The sequence below is a fragment of the Parasteatoda tepidariorum genome, chromosome 7 (assembly GCF_043381705.1).
Source record: "Parasteatoda tepidariorum isolate YZ-2023 chromosome 7, CAS_Ptep_4.0, whole genome shotgun sequence".
In the NCBI taxonomy this organism is placed as follows: Eukaryota; Metazoa; Arthropoda; class Arachnida; order Araneae; family Theridiidae; genus Parasteatoda; species Parasteatoda tepidariorum.
Genome location: NC_092210.1, coordinates 18349757 through 18367446, shown reverse-complemented (window position 1 = coordinate 18367446; position 17690 = coordinate 18349757). Strand labels below are relative to the sequence as shown.

The 17690-nt window shown below is 30.7% G+C and overlaps 1 protein-coding gene across 2 annotated transcripts in view; it reads left to right on the top strand.

Moving 5' to 3' along the window:
* The window catches only part of LOC107439363 (uncharacterized), a 566421-nt gene that overhangs the window by 499430 nt on the left and 49301 nt on the right, over positions 1 to 17690 (top strand). For both annotated transcript variants that reach the window (XM_043046915.2, XM_071183127.1), the window contains 6 exons: positions 754 to 885; positions 2947 to 3066; positions 8079 to 8215; positions 9691 to 9910; positions 12787 to 12864; positions 14522 to 14626. In XM_043046915.2, coding sequence (XP_042902849.1) covers positions 754 to 885; positions 2947 to 3066; positions 8079 to 8215; positions 9691 to 9910; positions 12787 to 12864; positions 14522 to 14626 — 792 coding nt within the window. The remainder of the gene's footprint in view (positions 1 to 753; positions 886 to 2946; positions 3067 to 8078; positions 8216 to 9690; positions 9911 to 12786; positions 12865 to 14521; positions 14627 to 17690) is intronic.

Here is a 17690-nt window from a genome sequence, read left to right as displayed (position 1 = left end):
AAATATAGATCTTCCTAGAACATAGAATTTTTTTGGAATGATTTTTATATCAATAAAATTTTTTAAAGCTCTTTCACTTGTAAAAATTCCTTTTCTAATAACCTTTAATATATGAGAAAAATATATTTTGAATTCCTCTAACCATGAATTAATTGTTAAGACTTTATAACTAAAAATATTAGCTGAAGAGATTTTTAGCAATTTGCCAGTAATATTAAAAAAATATTTATGCAACATACTGTGGCAAAAATAATAATTTCAATGTAAAAGTTCCTTGTTTCTAAGAAATAATTATTTGTGTTTAAATAAGCAGCATACAAGAAAAATATGCAAAAGTTAATACAAATTCTTTTATTAGTTGCTTTTTTTATAATTTTAAGGAATTTTAAATTGAGCAAAAAGCCCAATCCATTTCAGCTTCCAGAACAACAATTTTTCTTATTTTTTAATTTATCGTTTTGTGATTAATATTGTAAAAAACATGATATTCTAAAAACATATTAAACAAATATTCTAAAAAACAAGTTAAACTGTTCTATTTCATATTTCTAGCTATTAATGTTTTAATTGCTTGAAATATATATAAAAACTTTTGTTCAAAATATTTTCCTTTAAAAGTGTCTGTTGTTAAAAATCTAATGTTAAATGCTGAAAATTTAATGTTTTTCATTGCATTATATTTATTTCTATTTACATGAATTTTTTTTTTTTTTTGCTTAACCTGATTTACATTTCTTTCCATTTATATTTCAGGATGTGTTGAATGTTCTTCAGGAAAAACTAAGTATAACTTGTTTAGAACATTTTTCACTAGTTGTAGAACACATCAAAGCTGTTAGACGGAACAAATTATCTATTCTGAGTCCTAAAGATACCCTCGCTAAAGTAAGTCTCACAAATAACTTTCTTTCATGTTGATATCCACTACATCAGTTTTTATATCAATAGGTTTACTTTTCAAAACTAGGATTTCATTTCATCCCTTGCATCAGTTTTACATCAATAAGCTCAATTTTCCTAACTTGATTTTGGGTCAATATCTTCTACTTAAGAAACTCTTGATGATTACTCTTTAAAGAAAAGTAAGCCCTTTGTATCAGTAGGCTTACTTTTCATAACTTTTCTTGCATATACCATTTATACCAGGAACTAAAGGCGTTTGATAATGAAGCAGGATCTAAATACATTATACACGAGGAAAACCAAGTTTAGTTAAAACTTCCTGAATTTTCCACAAACGAATATTTTAGGTGAAATTTTCAGACAGAATCTTTATAACTGAAGTTTTTGACTTTTATATCAGAATAGACAAATTTGTGTCTCATTTTTTAAGGATGAGGCTGATGATGAATTAAAGCCTAGGGTGGAATTAAAAAGTAGTTTGTTTCTGAACCACGATGCATTTATAGTAGTTGTAATATAGCAGAACTGAAGATTTTAAAATCAAGAAATGTTTTAGCCCTTAAAAAATATGAATAAACACTTTGTTTGAGATCATTAATTTAAATAAACATGATACAAATAATTTTATATATATATATATCATATATATTATATATCATATATATCCCACAAACAAAAACTCTAGTGGGATATATTTGTCCCGTCTGAAAATCCCGGTAAGATAATATGTTCTAGCCCAAGAAAAGCCCAAATATTTTATTTTAATTTTGCAGAATATTGTAATATTTTACCTTATTTGATATACTTAGTTATCATTTGTCTTTTTTATTGGAAAATAAAAGACTGTTTTTGTAAGGGTTAAGGTATGTTGAACTTAAATTTTTTTTATTAACCTTTATTTGAAATTATTTTATGGTGATTTGTTTCTTATGAGATAGCATGATACTTTTTAAGACTGTTAAACAAAAATCGTATACCACATTTAATATTTCTTACGTCCTAAAGGAATCATGTTTACACAGTTTACTTGCAATGGCGTGCACTCCTTTATCTGCTTAAATATGGAATATTTATCCAGCAATCGCTTTCAACAATATTTTACTGCAACCATATTTGGTATTCAACAGAAAATAAATTTTTCCCCTGAAAATTCAATAATGTAACAAGCTTATTTTCATTCTTCGAACAAATTTGTCAACAGGTTTTACTTGTAAGAAGTAAAACATGTTAAAATGAATGCGTCAAAAATGTGTTAAAAAATGAAATTCAACAAAACAATAAATTAACATTGTAAAAGAAAAGAAAATAATAGGAAAAAATTTCATGACGTTTTAAAATGTTTCTGTGTAAATGACAAAAAGATGTATAGAAAGTGTAATTAGTTTTATATTTAGATCATAGGAATAGGAATAAATTTAGATCATAGGAATGATTATATTTAGATCATAGGAATAGGAAAAAATAGGAATTTAGATCATAATAATAGGAAAAAATTTCATGACGTTTTAAAATGTTTCTGTGTAAATGACAAAAAGATGTATAGAAAGTGTAATTAGTTTTATATTTAGATCATTCTATCTTTTAAGCATAATTTATAAAAACAAACATGAATGACTCTCAAACAATCCATGTACAGTTTTAAATAATTTTGTATATATATTTTGTACAACTTATGATAGTTTTGTACAAACTTCAGTGTCCATCAAAAATTTGTAAAGCTTTTTAATACCACTTTTGATATCCTATAAAACGAAAGAGTATTGTTAGATTTAGTTTTTAATTCTGTCGTTGTTTTAAAAGAAACAGCATTAGTTTTGCGCAATCTCATAAAAACAATGTTTATTTGTACGGCCTAAAAAAATGAAAAATGTTAACTTTATTATAAGCCTTAAAAAACAATTTTGTACATATTTTAGACTTTTCCTTGATGGTGTTAGTTATGTTTAGTTTGTAAATAAACATCGTTATTTTTGTTGATTAAATTTGTGAACATTTTTAGTCTCAAATGATGTGTGGTAATTTTTATTCTTTTCTTTTTTTTAGATCGCTGCCAGACCCGGAGCACATCACCTTAGATGTCTTTTTCGTTTAACATTTGTTCCCAAAGATATTTACGAACTAATGCAGAAAGACCCCGTCGCATTCGACTACCTCTTCCTTCAGGTAAGGAGAAAATAATAATAAATAAGTATTTTTTCATTAAAGTTTCTCATAAGAATTTTTCAGAATAAGAACAAGACATGTCAATAATTATCGACATAAATCTTCTTATCCTAAATGTTGTTATTTTATTTTATAATTTTATAACCGTCGTTGAACAGCGAATCCATTTTTCGGGTTAATGACTTCGAATGTTCAACTCCGTAGCCTTGTAATTTTGGACACCAATCCAGAAGACAAAAGAACTCCTTTATCAAATATAGTCAGAAATTTGCCTTCGTGGAAGACTTTTTGATGGAACTAACCCGCATTTGCTTAACATGGAGCGGAAGACCACGAGAACCTCCCACGGTTAGCCTAACGGCAAGGAAACTCTAACTCATGATCCGTCAACCACTGAGGATATTTTACGTCAGCACTGTGGTCGGGTGCAAGCCGGATGCGGAATTCGTATCGACCAGCCAATGCTGGGATTCGAACCCGGTCCGCCTCATTGGAAGGCGAACGCTCTATCCCCTGAGCCATCGCGGCTCCGGGTCAAATATTGGGAGAAATTCGCCTTCGTGGAAGACTTTTAGTGGAACTAACCCGCATTTGCGTAACATGGAGAGGAAAACCTCCCACGGTTAGCCTGACGGCAAGGGGACTCTAACCCATGATCCATCTACCACTGAGGATATTTTACGTCAGCACTNTTTTTTTTAGATCGCTGCCAGACCCGGAGCACATCACCTTAGATGTCTTTTTCGTTTAACATTTGTTCCCAAAGATATTTACGAACTAATGCAGAAAGACCCCGTCGCATTCGACTACCTCTTCCTTCAGGTAAGGAGAAAATAATAATAAATGAGTATTTTTTCATTAAAGTTACTCATAAGAATTTTTCAGAATAAGAACAAGACATGTCGATAATTATCGACATAAATCTTCTTATCCTAAATATTGTTGTTTTATTTTATAATTTTATAACCGTCGTTGAACAGCGGATCCACTTTTCGGGTTAATGACTACTAATGTTCAACTCCGTAGCCTTGTAATTTTGAACACCAATCCAGAAGACAAAAGAACTCCTGGATCAAATATAGTCAGAAATTTGCCTTCGTAGAAGACTTTTTGATGGAACTAACCCGCATTTGCTTTACATGGAGCGGAAGACCACGAGAACCTCCCACGGTTAGCCTAACGGCAAGGGGACTCTAACCCATGATCCGTAAACCACTGAGGATATTTTACGTCAGCACTGTGGTCGGTGCAAGCCGGATGCGGAATTCGTATCAACCAGCCGATGCTGGGATTTGAACCCGGTTCTCCTCATTATCCTAAACATTCAGAAAAATTGCTCCACTTGTTTTTAGATTGATGATTTATTAAAAGTTTCATATAGCAATTGCAACGGGGAACACATTTTTTATTGCATTAATGCAAATACTTGATCCTGATCGGGTGTAATGATTTTAAATCTGGAATCAGTTTTACTCCAAAAGCTGCAGATTTTTTTATATCATTGTCAATCTATTTTTGTTGAAATATAAAACGTTAAATGATATGTTTAAAAACGCTAAATATAACAAAGGGCGGCTCGAATATTGCGAAGAACTACAAGGGGAGTTAGAACACGTCATCAGGTTTAAAATTTATATACCGATAACCGAAAATGTTCGCTTCCTCAAAAAGATGCACTTCCCTCTTATGAAATGGTCAGAAGAAACAGTTCATAATAGGAAAGCACCTCTATTAGCGTAAGACGACATTTCCGGGCAGAGGTACCTGTGCAATTTTAATCCTGATGGTGTGCTCAATGACGTAAAATATCCTGGCGTAACAAACCTTGGCCTAGTCCCCTTGCCGTTAGGCTTACGGTGAAAGGTTTTTCTCTCTATGTAATGTAAATGTGGGGTAGCTCCATCAAAATGTGCTCCACGAAGGCAAATTTCTCCCAATACTTGATCCAGAAGTTCTCTTGTCTTCTGGATTAGATTCAAATTTTAAAGGACGCGGAGTCGAACATTGGTAGTCGTAAACCCAAAATTGGATTGGCTGTTCAACGATGGTTACAAAATTTCCGGACCCCCTGTAATATATAGCGTTTTCAAACTTACTATACTAAAATTGCTCTTTAAAAAACTGTAGCTTGGTCTGAGAAACCGATTGCAGATTTGAAATTAGAGACGTGAGCATTTCCAAGATCCGTGAAAAAACCTCATGCAACAGAAAACAATTAAAAAATTGTTTCCTAGTGTAATTTAAAATAAAATGCTGACATAGTTACAAAAATTAAAATTCTTATAACACTAATGTATTTCACTATTTTTATTCTGCACATGCAATTATTGTATTTTCTTTATGATCTATGCATTATGTGTATATATCATGAATTAAAACAACAACTCGTTAGAAATGTAACATTATCATCATTGGATTACAATAAGTATATAACAATTAAAATTATATAATAATATTTGAGTTATTTATCTCACATATTTTTCCAAATGGAAACCAAATGAACAATCTATATTATGCAGAAATTCTATTAGATTTTTCTGATTGTGCTTCTATACACACGGAATATCAAAGTGTCATAACTTTTATACAAATTTATTAAACTAAAAGACATGAAAAGTGGTATACTTAATTTATAGCATAATTTTATAATGAATGCTTATGCAATGCGGAAGATTATTAAGTAGGGATTGTTAAGTGAGTGTTATTAGCATTGAATATTACGACAACGACCGGAGATTGTAATAGTGCTTGCTGAAATCCGCGAAACCTCTATTGTTCAGAACCAAAATTAATTATGTTTATTCTGTGGAGTAATTTATTATGAAATATATGTAAACGTAGATTCAATGGCTAGTTCTAGAAATTTACCCAAAAGTATAAGCAAGGAAGGTATCCAAAGTTACACTTGCAATAATTATTTTTTGTAATAAAGCGAATTTTATAATGACCGATATTGATTTTTAATATTTATTTTTGAAATTTATATTCAGAATTATTGAAATGCATGCACCTTAGAAGTAGTAAATTAATATTTAAGCCAAGAAGTAACTATAACGATATCAAATTCAAATAAATCGCTACTGAGGTAAGTGGGACAGAAAACATCAAAACCAATTAGATTACCAGATGAAAATTGAACGTGTTTCTATTTATCACAGCTTGCAATTTCTAGACTGCTGTGTTTTTAAAAAAAATTCTAGACTGAAATTCTAGACTAAAAATTCTAGACTAAAATTCAATTTCTAGACTGCTGTGTTTTTAAAAAAAAACGTAAGTGCTTCATGAAATATTTCGAGAAAAGTGCCTTGATAGCTATTTTCTTTCAATTGATTATGTTATTAACGCCCAGAAAAAATTTCATAAAACTGTAGAAACAAAAATTTCACAATGTCTATCTTACCATATAAAATGCCGAATTTATGAAAATCTCTCTTTTTTTGCGCATACGTTGATTTTTATATTGCACAACAGTGTATACTACTTCTTCTAGTTTTGAAAGGATTTGGATTTTTCAGTACCGCCTACCTCGTTAAGGATTTATAAAGTTTGGATAACATTATCATTTTTATTTTCTTATTTAAATATTAGTTTGCTAACCTCATTTTGAAATTAGACTAGATATTCAGATTAAACATTCAAAGTAGACAAGAAATTTAAAAAATGTGTTTTAATAGTTCCCATTATAGAACATCCTATATGTGTATATCTTCTAGAATGGAAGAGTTATGACATGTAAAAGAAAGTTGAATTATTTTCACTGTATTTTTTTTCCTCCAGAAATATAGGTCAAATAAAAAAAAATTTTGAATGAATAACTTGATTTTCACCATTTTAATGACAGTACTGCCAAATTCAGTATAAAAACTCACTGCTCTAGTGAGCTTTTTGGTCATACCTTGCCTACTAAATTTTAAGTTGATAATCAATAATTTCGTTGTCATGTAACATAAAACAAAATATGGTTTATTTTGCCATTTTGATGTATAATATCTTATAGTTTTCCTATGTTAGAAAGTACACAAAAAAAAAATTATTTTTTTTAATGTGAGTTGATTCTAAGAAAAAAAGAGTTTGAAGAATTGAAAAGAGAAGAGATTGTCAGGAGGTAACAAATGATTGAAATCATTAAAATAAAATTTTATTTTAACTATCGGAAAACCTGTCAAATATTTATTTACCTCTCCCAAAATTTTCAAAACAAAACTTACAATTTTTGATGTTGGGAGAAAATAAACTTAGAAAATTGGCTAGAATCAAAACCATATCTTCCTCGATATTTCTCTCTAATCAATACTTCCTCAGGAAAACTCCCATCGTCTTCTTTTTTATTCGTTTCTTTATTCGCCTTGTCTACGAACCATTTCTCAGCATTGTCCATCTTCAAAGTGCAATAACTCTCGGGGAGAACCGATTTCGTTATTTTAGTAATCCTCCAAATGCAACAAATGGTGATCCAATCATATTTTTGTAAAAAATGGACCTAAGCCGTTCTTTCCCTTAAGTCTCCATTTGTAAAAGCTTGTCAAATATCTTATGGTTATCCTATGTTAGATGGTATTCAAAAATTTAAAAAAAAATTTCATTTATAAATGCCAGCACACTAAGTATAATATTTATCAAATTCGCAATCTATATGTTCTATGTAACTACAACTAAAGGATCAATTTCTTGTTTATGGTAACCCATGCTGAGGTCTTCTTTCTTCAAGGAGGTATTGCCTGAAGCTGGGTGGGCTTCAAGCCGCCACTGCTGTTCTAATCTCAGTCCTTCACAAGGACAGCACAGTGCCTCTAACCTCGGAGAACACTCAGAAAATGTGTAAGACCGTGATATCACACGAATTTTCAAGAATTTGTTGCTGAATCATATCGAATCATAAACGTAAACAAATATAAAAATATCATAAGCATAACCTCTAAATCGTGAAGCTAAACCATATTATCGAGTAAATTCTATGTATGCTACTGAAGTTGCTTTTATTTTTGTTTTGATTGATGATGTATTTTGTATAGAGCTGCAATGACGTAGTGCAAGAGAGGTTTGCTCCTGAGCTAAAGTACGATGTAGCCCTGAGGCTAGCCGCCCTTCATCTACAGCAGCACGCCATAGCCAGTGGCATGCAAGGGAAGCTTGTAGTCAAAGCCATAGAGTGAGTATTAGTCTCTTTTTGCTCCTTTTGAATCCACTTTTATTGAGATGGAATGTTTTTGATACTTTTATGATCTTCAAACTGCACTAGAAAATACAAAACTTTTTAAATGTATAAATTAATTTAAATGTTAGATTTGAATTGAAATGTTAGATTTGAATTGAAATGTTAGATTTGAATTAGTATGTTTAATGTATGATTATGTGTTTTAATATTTAAGTGTTACGCTATTTTTACTGTTTACATATTTTTATCTAAATGTTCTACCATTTAATCAGGAAATAATTAGTATTTTCGTCTAGTTGTCGTGCTCTCAGCATTAAGCATTGTATAATGAAAAGATTGTAAAAAAATAAACTTTAAGAATGCAGCATATATATTTATTTTAAGCATTCATATTTATTTCTCCTTTAAACATTTTTAAACAAATAAATCATCAAACTTTAGTTTTAAGTTTGGAAAATCATTATCGAGTTTTCTCACACTCCATCAGAACTGTATAAGTGAATTAAAAAAATAGAAAAATAAGTTTAGGAAAAGAAAACTTTAGACAAAAAAAAGAGACCTAGTAGTGCTGAGACCAAAAGTCTCATGTTCATTTTAAGTGATGTCAAAGGTTTCATGTAAACTTTAGTGATAAGATACAACAGCAGAATGATGTAATATTAAAAACCGTTTCTAAGAATTAAAGTTATTCTGACAAAATAGATCATTGATAATTTATCACATGGTCACAGAATGGTTTGTTAATTATAAGCGTATGACAGCGGCTTAACATGATATCTTATTATAAGAATAATGATTATGGTCATGATTAGATTATGATCGTGATGATCATAATTCAAATCAATACTCAGTAAATAATGTTATTTGGAATTGCTGGGGTTTTCTTCGGTTTGCTGGGTACCAGAATATTTGATTACGATAAGCGGTGAGTTTTTACTTACTTTTATTATAAATGTTCCTGTATCAGGTTCTGATCTCGCCAAATGCTATCGTTGAGTACTTAAATTATATTTAAAATGGCTTGTTCGTGGATGATAAGGAATTTTAGGTGCTTGTTCATTTTAAGGAGAGGAACCTATAAAAAATTACTTCGACACTAGTGACGCTTAATTAATTACGGTCATAGATCTTGTGGTGATAGGTATCTAATATGCTACTAATATGGATATCTAATATAGGTGCATGAACTCCCGAAACAGATAAATGCTTAACTTAACCAGCATTTATGGTGACGTGATATTCAGAAAACTGCTGTCTGCAAATCTTATCTCCCATGAATTGGGTCGCCATATCTTGGCGTCCATGGATTTTGTTGCTAAATCTTGGTGTCCAAGCTTCACCATTTTCATATGAATGTGTCTACTTTATACTACATAACTTTACGAACGAATTCTGAAAAATATATATCAGCTCACCAATTTGTGTGTTCGAATAGCATTATTCATTAAAGTTGTTATTTTTTCCTACAGGAGGGAGTACGGACTAGAAAAGTTCGTACCCATGTCTCTTCTAGAAACGATGAAGCGAAAAGAGCTGCTGAAGCTTCTGAACCAGTTGATGAAGCAGAATCAAACACTGAGTGCTCCTGGTCAGAAGCAGCTGACAGCGACACAGGCTAAATTCCACTACCTGAAGATAGTCAGCGATTTGCCAACTTACGGCGCCAAATCTTTCCCTACATGTACCAAAGTAAGATTCCATTCTGAGTTTTCAGCAAATACGTAATTTAATTAAATAGAATATTATTATTTTTTAAGAACATTTCTTGAGATATCATTCATGAGAAAGGCTGATGTATTAAATACAAGTGTTTGAAGTATATTTTACCAATGAGAGCCACGATGGCTCAGTGATTAAGATACTGCACTGGCATTGTGAAGAGCTGGGGTTCAATTCCCAGTTTCGACTTGAAGACTACCCAGCTTCAGATCAATGGGTACCAACTTGTCTAGGGTGTAAAGGGGGCCTGCGCACAGTGCTGACGACATTGCTACAATCATGTCATTGGTCATGAAATTGTGGGGCATTACCCTACATGACCCTCTGGCCCACAACAGGCTGTTGCACGAATGTTTTACATTTTTTTACCTGCCAATCTTCATTTGACTGTCCGTATCAGATGTTTTTAAATGTTAATTTTCATTTATACTTTTCTTTCTTTCTTTCTTACTTATTTACACATAATACTACAATAACTTTGATTAATAAACAAATTTTAAATAAAATATTATAAATAGGAAAATCGAAATATACTAGATAGTTTGATAAATATTTCTATCTATTTCTATTTGATATCTAGATATCTCGTTCTATACAATATGTATATTAAATTCTGGTCATACTGAAATTGAAAAAAATTATTTCGCTTCTAGTTATGGAAATAAGAATAATATCGTCAATTTCTAATACAAACAAATATAAAACTTGCTTAAAATGAAGATAGTTGTTTATTGGCTGCAATTCCAATGGTAAATTATTGTATAATTTCAGAGCTAAATAATATTTGGAAGTTTAAAAATTGTAGTAGGACGTTTATCTTAATATTTTCTATTTCTTTAAAGTTGCAAAGTGAATTATTTAGGAAAAAAATATAAAATTATTCGATAAAAGGCACTGTACGGTTGGTAGTAAGTTTAAGAATTTATAAATAGGTGTGTTAATATTTCTAGTGCAATTTTAAATTTTTAGGTATTTATTATTACATGAAAATATTTATATAAAATATCTTATTACATAAATTATTATTGCTCAAAAAATATTTGCAAAATCTGCATTTTTTGAAAATGAAAACTTTATATCCTCTACCGTATCCCTCCAAGTTGTATTAGTTTTATTAAAATAAGGGACTAAATCGAAGTTTTATTAAGAAGGCCGGTTATTTTATTGAAGTCTAAAATTTTACCATCTCAATATATTCAAAAAACGATTTATATTAATGGAATTTTTATCAATTAGTGCAATATTTTGAATTTCAATAATAAATTTTGAATTATTCGTTAGAAAACTCAAAAGAAATATATTCATACTCAATCAATTTATTGTGCAAGTTACATTAGCTATCACTAATAATCGGGAAAAAAATAGATTCGCCATCAATTTTAAATCACTCAACTCGAATTTCGCTGTAAAAATACATAAAAAATTCTAATTAGCGTAATTCTTCTTTCTTGGGGAATATTTTAAATTTTACTACAAATTATAAAATATTTGTTAGTCACTAAAACATCTTCATAATCAATTACTTCATTGTGCGAATTACACTAGTTGTCGCGCTATAATCACGCTACTCAAATTTCTCTTTAAAAAATGCACAAAAAATTCTCATTAGCACAATTCTTTATTAATTAGTGCAACATTTTAAATTTCAATAACAAATTATAATATATTTGCAAGTAACTAAAAAAAAATCTTCAAACTCAATCAAGATATTGGCCAGCCAAATTCCCTGACCTGAATCCTATTGAACATGCTTGGGATGCTCTTGGGAGAGCTATTGCGATGCGCCAACCTCCCCCCTGAACAATTCTGGAGTTAAAAATTGCTCTGGTGGAAGAATGGGAGGGTCTTCCACAAGTCCTCCTTAACTCCCTTATTAACAGCATGCATACCCGTTGTGCATGCTGTCTGTCTGTCAGGGGTGACCATACACCATACTAGAGGCAACACACACTGTACAAGCCTTACTTTTATTGTCATCTGTTATCCTTAAGTTCAGACTACATTGAATTTATTGACAATAGGTCTTGCCAGTGAATGACACTTTCATTTTTGTTTCGCATACTTTATTAACCAAATTTCATTTATTTATATTCAGTATTTTTTGAGATATTTGAGAAAATGTCCTCCATCTCTTAATTTTGTCGACCAGTGTATATTCGCGATAGATTCTAAATCATTCTACATAATTTTCTCTTTAAAAATGAGTAAGAAATTCTCATTAGTGCAATTCTTCGTTATTTAGTAACATGTTTTAAATTTCAATAATAAATTAAAAAATATTTGTTAGTGACTCAAACGTCTTCGTAATAAATCACTTCAAAGGGCGAATTATATTAGCTGTCACTATACTTAGAGTAAAAAAAATATATATCCGCGACAGATTCTACATCACTCATCTCAAATTTATCTTCAAAAATGCGTATGAAATTGTAATTAGTGCAATTCTTCGTTACTTAGTGACATATTTTAAATGTCAATTATATAATATTTGTTAGTCACTCAAAAAAACATCTTCGTACTCAATCACGAATTACATTAGTTGTCATTATACGTTGAATAAAAAAAAGTATTCGCCATAAATTCTAAATCACTCTTTTCAAATTTCTCTTAAAATACTGCATAAGAAATTCTAATCTCTCGAAAACATCATAAAACGGTGAATCATTTTCGTCAGGCAAGGCAGGTGCTCCTTACTGTGATTTCTTTTTTCTTTCTTTTTTTTTTTCCTTTCCTATTTTTATTCTAAGTAGATGTTTGAAGTCAAGAAAGATCTTTAAAGTTAAAAGTCTTTTTTTATCCTCTTGCAAGGTAAGCTCATGAATAAAATTCCGAAATCTCCCTTTCAGAATTCTGCCATGGAAATAGCTATACTGGTTGGTCCAAGGATCGGCATTAGTCAAATCAGCACCATTCGGAATATAGCTGTGAGTATAAAAATTTTTCTTTGAATCGATAAATTGTAGAAAGTGACATTTATTTTAGTTTGCTTCTGCAAAGTTTTCTAAAATTTATTTTAATACAAACGTAATGCTTTTCTTTAATTAATGATAGCTTGAAATTAATATTTTCTCTATAAAGGTAACATACCGACCATACAATCTTCTATTTTCTGTTGAACTAAATGACGTAGTCTGCTTATGTTAGCCGGATCACGTTGATCTTTCAGATTACCTGGCATAACGGATAAAAAAAATAATTAAATATTGCAGATCGCGCAATGAACAACTTATTCGATTAGAGCTATAAGCTAATAAACACCACTGGTATTGTCTTTAAAATATTTGACAAAACTGAATCGATGGCTTATATTGAAATAATGGCTTCCTCTAAGCCAATGGGAAAATTCCATTTCTTAAATGTCTCCAAATTTAAAAATTTGATTAAAAAATCGAAAATCGTGCTTCGTAAAAAGTTTGTAATTGTAATTAATCAGCTTCATGTTGAATTTCGTATTCTTAGAGTCTATCGTTTACCCGCAATCAGGTATACAGAAACACAAACGCACACACAAATTCTTTATATTTTTACACGTAAAGATCAACAATTACATATTAAAAATTTAATATTAATTTATTAACAAATATTTATATATATATTTCTCTTACACGGCGACAAAAAGAGCCTCATTACCACTCCCCGAATGGCAACGCTAGAAAATCGACCAATGATTGCCGCTAAAAATGTCGCATGCCAAATCTGCTGAGGTGGCTCAACATATAGCGCTTTTAAAAACAGAAACTGAAATAACCAGAGAGAGCATTCTCACCAAGTGTGATCTGCTGATGACAACCTAAACAATATGGAAATGGATGGGGGAAAACTGGATCCTACCACGTGATTTTCCGGCCAATAAAAATACGCCGACAGCAATGGAAAACGGTGTCAGACCATTATGATTTTATGTTATATAGAGAAACGTTTTCCTATAATACTAATTTTTTTTTAAAAAAAAAAAGTTGTTATATGGATTTGAATGATTGTTTTGAATTCTTAGAATTTTGTGCATTTGCGAAGTACCTAAGTTAGTAGCGAGTGAAGTGAGCTTCGTTTGAGAAGCAAACCGTATAAGATTACGTAGCAATTTTCTGGGGTTGGCGAGCGTCAGCGAGCAGGGGGCTCAGCCCACTAGTATAATGTATTACTCCTACAAACAATTGATTTATATTTGTCACGCCGTCAAGTTAAGCTGACAACCAACTAAGTATTTTAAAAAAGATCTTCAATGTGATATACTATTTTTAACCAATCTAACCCAATCTTCATTCCCTATCAAATATAGATTTATTATATTCACATCCTGCAAGTTCATAACTATGTCACGATTTCCTCTTTATTAGTATTTCCACAAATTGCCCGCCAAATTCTTTGCATTCTTTTTTTTTCCCGTTTAGGTATATGTATATTACGAAGTGTTCGCTTTAGTTTGCACAGCCGTGTATTTCGATATTCTGAGCGCACGAAATCTCCGCATACTTGCAAACAATTCATAATGACATTTAGAATTGTAATCTTCGAGGAAATGCTATAACCTTGAACGCGATGTATATGTAAAGTATTACTAATTTCTTTTTTCCTTTACAGCCCATTAACCTTGCTCAGTTTGGTGAATTAGATAGCATAGATGTATCAAGAGAAGATGACTTTTCGTACCGAATCAGAATACGACTGCGTCATCCAGAGAAAGAGGTAGTGCAAACATTGAAGATTTTTAATAAATGCTTTGTTATTTTAGAAAACAATATAGGCTATTTGGGTTATGCTGCGTAACATAAAGCGCAAAATGGGTTTAATGATAGAATGATATTTACGAGAAATTAGATAAAATCAGAAGACTACAAAAAAGGCTTAATTTCTAGGAGAGAGCTGTGGTGGCTAAGGGGATAGAAAGTTCACCTTCAAATGAGGTGAACTGGGTTCGAATCCCAGCAATGGCTGATCGATACGAATGCCACACCTGGCTCGCACCGACCACAGTGCTGATGTAAAGTATTCTCAGTGGTAGACGGATCGTGGGAGATTTACGTGGTTTACCTCCCCATCCAACGCAAATGCGGGTTAGTTCCATCCAAAAGTCTTCCACGAAGGCAAAATTCTCCTAATACTTAATCCAGGGGTTCCCTTGTCTTCTGGATTGGGTTCAAAATTACAGGACTACGGTAGTTGAACATTGGTAGTCGTAAATTCAAAAATCATGTCGGCTGTTTAATGACGGTTATAAAATTTCTAGGAGGCAGGTCCAGTTTTTAGGAGCCAGCATATTATGATATGGAATGGCATTATGCTTTTTGAGTAAATTTTACTAAAATATTGGGCACCAGTTACGGCCGTGGCGGGTAATCAACACCTCCTAGAAGAGCGGAGAGCATCTCACAAATCACTGCTGCAATCTGATGGAAAGTCCATAAACTGCGCAGAGAGGGGAAATTAAGAATAAAATCACAATTTTAGGGCTACTAAACTGCGCAGTGAGGGAAAAATACGAAAAATGGCACAATGTTCGGGCTGCAAAGGATCGGATTTCGCGTTTCAGATAACCCGTGTGAAGACCTTTTATCTACTAGGAGGTGTTAGGGTGTTCTATCGGTGTTCGAAGACTACACAACAGACAAATAATACTTAATTATCCATTGTGACGTAACAGAAATGCATTTCCTAATATTTCTTCCTAAACTATTTACAGTAGAGCTTTCAATTAACTTTGATAGAGAACTTTAAATAGATGCTGTAGATAATAAGAGTTAGCACTCAATCTCTGTTTTATTTTTATTTACTCTTGTTTATTTTTTTATATATATAATTAAGTAATATGATAAATTATTCTATAAACAAGAAAAATGAATTCTCAATAAATTTTGGATCTATCACAAATAATGTATACCAGCATTTATTTTTCTTAGGAAGACGCATGTCATCATATGTATGTATTAAATTTGACCTGGAATTACATTTAAGAACAAGAAAAATAGAAGTTTAAATATTTCAATGAAATCAAAATTTTATTTTAAGGGCTAAAAACATTTTCTTTGTCTTCATCACTTAATATTCTTAAATAAAAACATCCATTTTAAGGAGTTAAAATGTAACAAATAACCAAACAATTAAGGGTATTTTCATAAATTAAATTAAAAAAACTGCATCAATTAATATTTATTCCCTTGTTGTCCAATGAGCTGATGGATTGGTTTTTGATTTCGCTTTAAAAAAATAACGTTAAGAACAAACAATCAACTAGAAGAAGTTCTAAAATTTTCGTCTGCTTTTTTTTATTTGATGTTGGTCTGCTTTTTTATTAATGCTTATGTTAGCCTGATTTTTTTCCTATGATTATAGTATTGAAGTTGTTCTAGTCGAAATGTGTGTAAACATGAAAAACCTGTAACATCCATTTTACAGTGACTAGAAATCAACTTTGTGAAAACATTCTTAATCCGTTGAAATTAGTGATACAAAGAAGTACCCAATATCTATTAAAAAGTCTCATGCAACAAAAAACAACGAAAAATTGTCCCTTAGTGAATACCTCCTAAATTGTGTGACGCGCAAATTATTAATCTATTAAAGAATGTTTTTAATAGATTTCGTTACTTTTATTATTATTATTATTAAGAAGGGGAAAAAATCAAAAATCCTTTTTTTTATAAAATCAATTTTTAAATGCTTCTCACTTGATTTAGAAATTATAAGCTAGTACGCTATTCAAAATGACATGTAAATGCATATTAGTGCATTGGTTGGTTAACAATTTTTCGTATTACATAATAACCTGTTTTCAAACGTATATTACCTCTATTTATAATGTCAAGTTAAACTGCGCTAATTTTAATACGAAACTAGTTTGCATGTCTAATCATGAATAAAAAGAAGAGCTGGAACTTAACATAACATTGAAATTAAAGCTTGCCTTGTGGTTTAAACTTAATAAAGTGTTTTGTATGGAAATACTGACTTATCGTCATATTTATATCGCCGCACTTTAAGAGACACTATCATAAAATAGAAGGTCAAGTTTGAATATTCAAAAAGTTTCATAATCAGATCGAAAATTTATTACTTAAACAGATATCTGTTGAAAGTAAACGTTATCTGAATCACATGTGACAAATACGTGAGTCAAACTTTAAAACAAAAAGCTGTTCTTTTAGACAACTTAAATTCAAATCAAATAATTTTACTTTCTGTCTGAAATATGTTTATATGATATAAAATTCTGCTTTTTTTACTTTGGTCTATCTTACTGATTCAGATTACACTGAGGGAAAACAAATTTCTTATGAGTGAGATTTTTTTTTTTTTTTTTTNTTTTTTTTTTTTTTTTTTTTTTTTTTTTTTTTGCAGATCTTAGATACTTTCGTATCGCTGATTTCAAATCTATAATCAGTTTCTCTCTCTTTCTCTAACAAGGGAAACTAGGGAAGTGTGACCAGCCAATTTTGAAATAAACTAGTGGGATATATGTCTTATGAGGAATAATTTTAGGGGGCAACATTCGTTTCGGCCCATAGAAGGTTCTGTGAGAGATAAAAAATAATTCAATGTATAGAAAAATCGGTATTTTATTACTTCAATGCAGACTATTAGTTATGGTAATTGTCTCATAATCCAATTAATTTGCAATTAATTGGATAATTAATTAATTTGCTAATTAATAAATTAATTAGGAAATTAATTAATTGTTGATTAATTATTAATTAATTAATTGATTTGCAATTACATACTCCAATTAATTTGGAAAGTTTTTTGAGAAAAAACT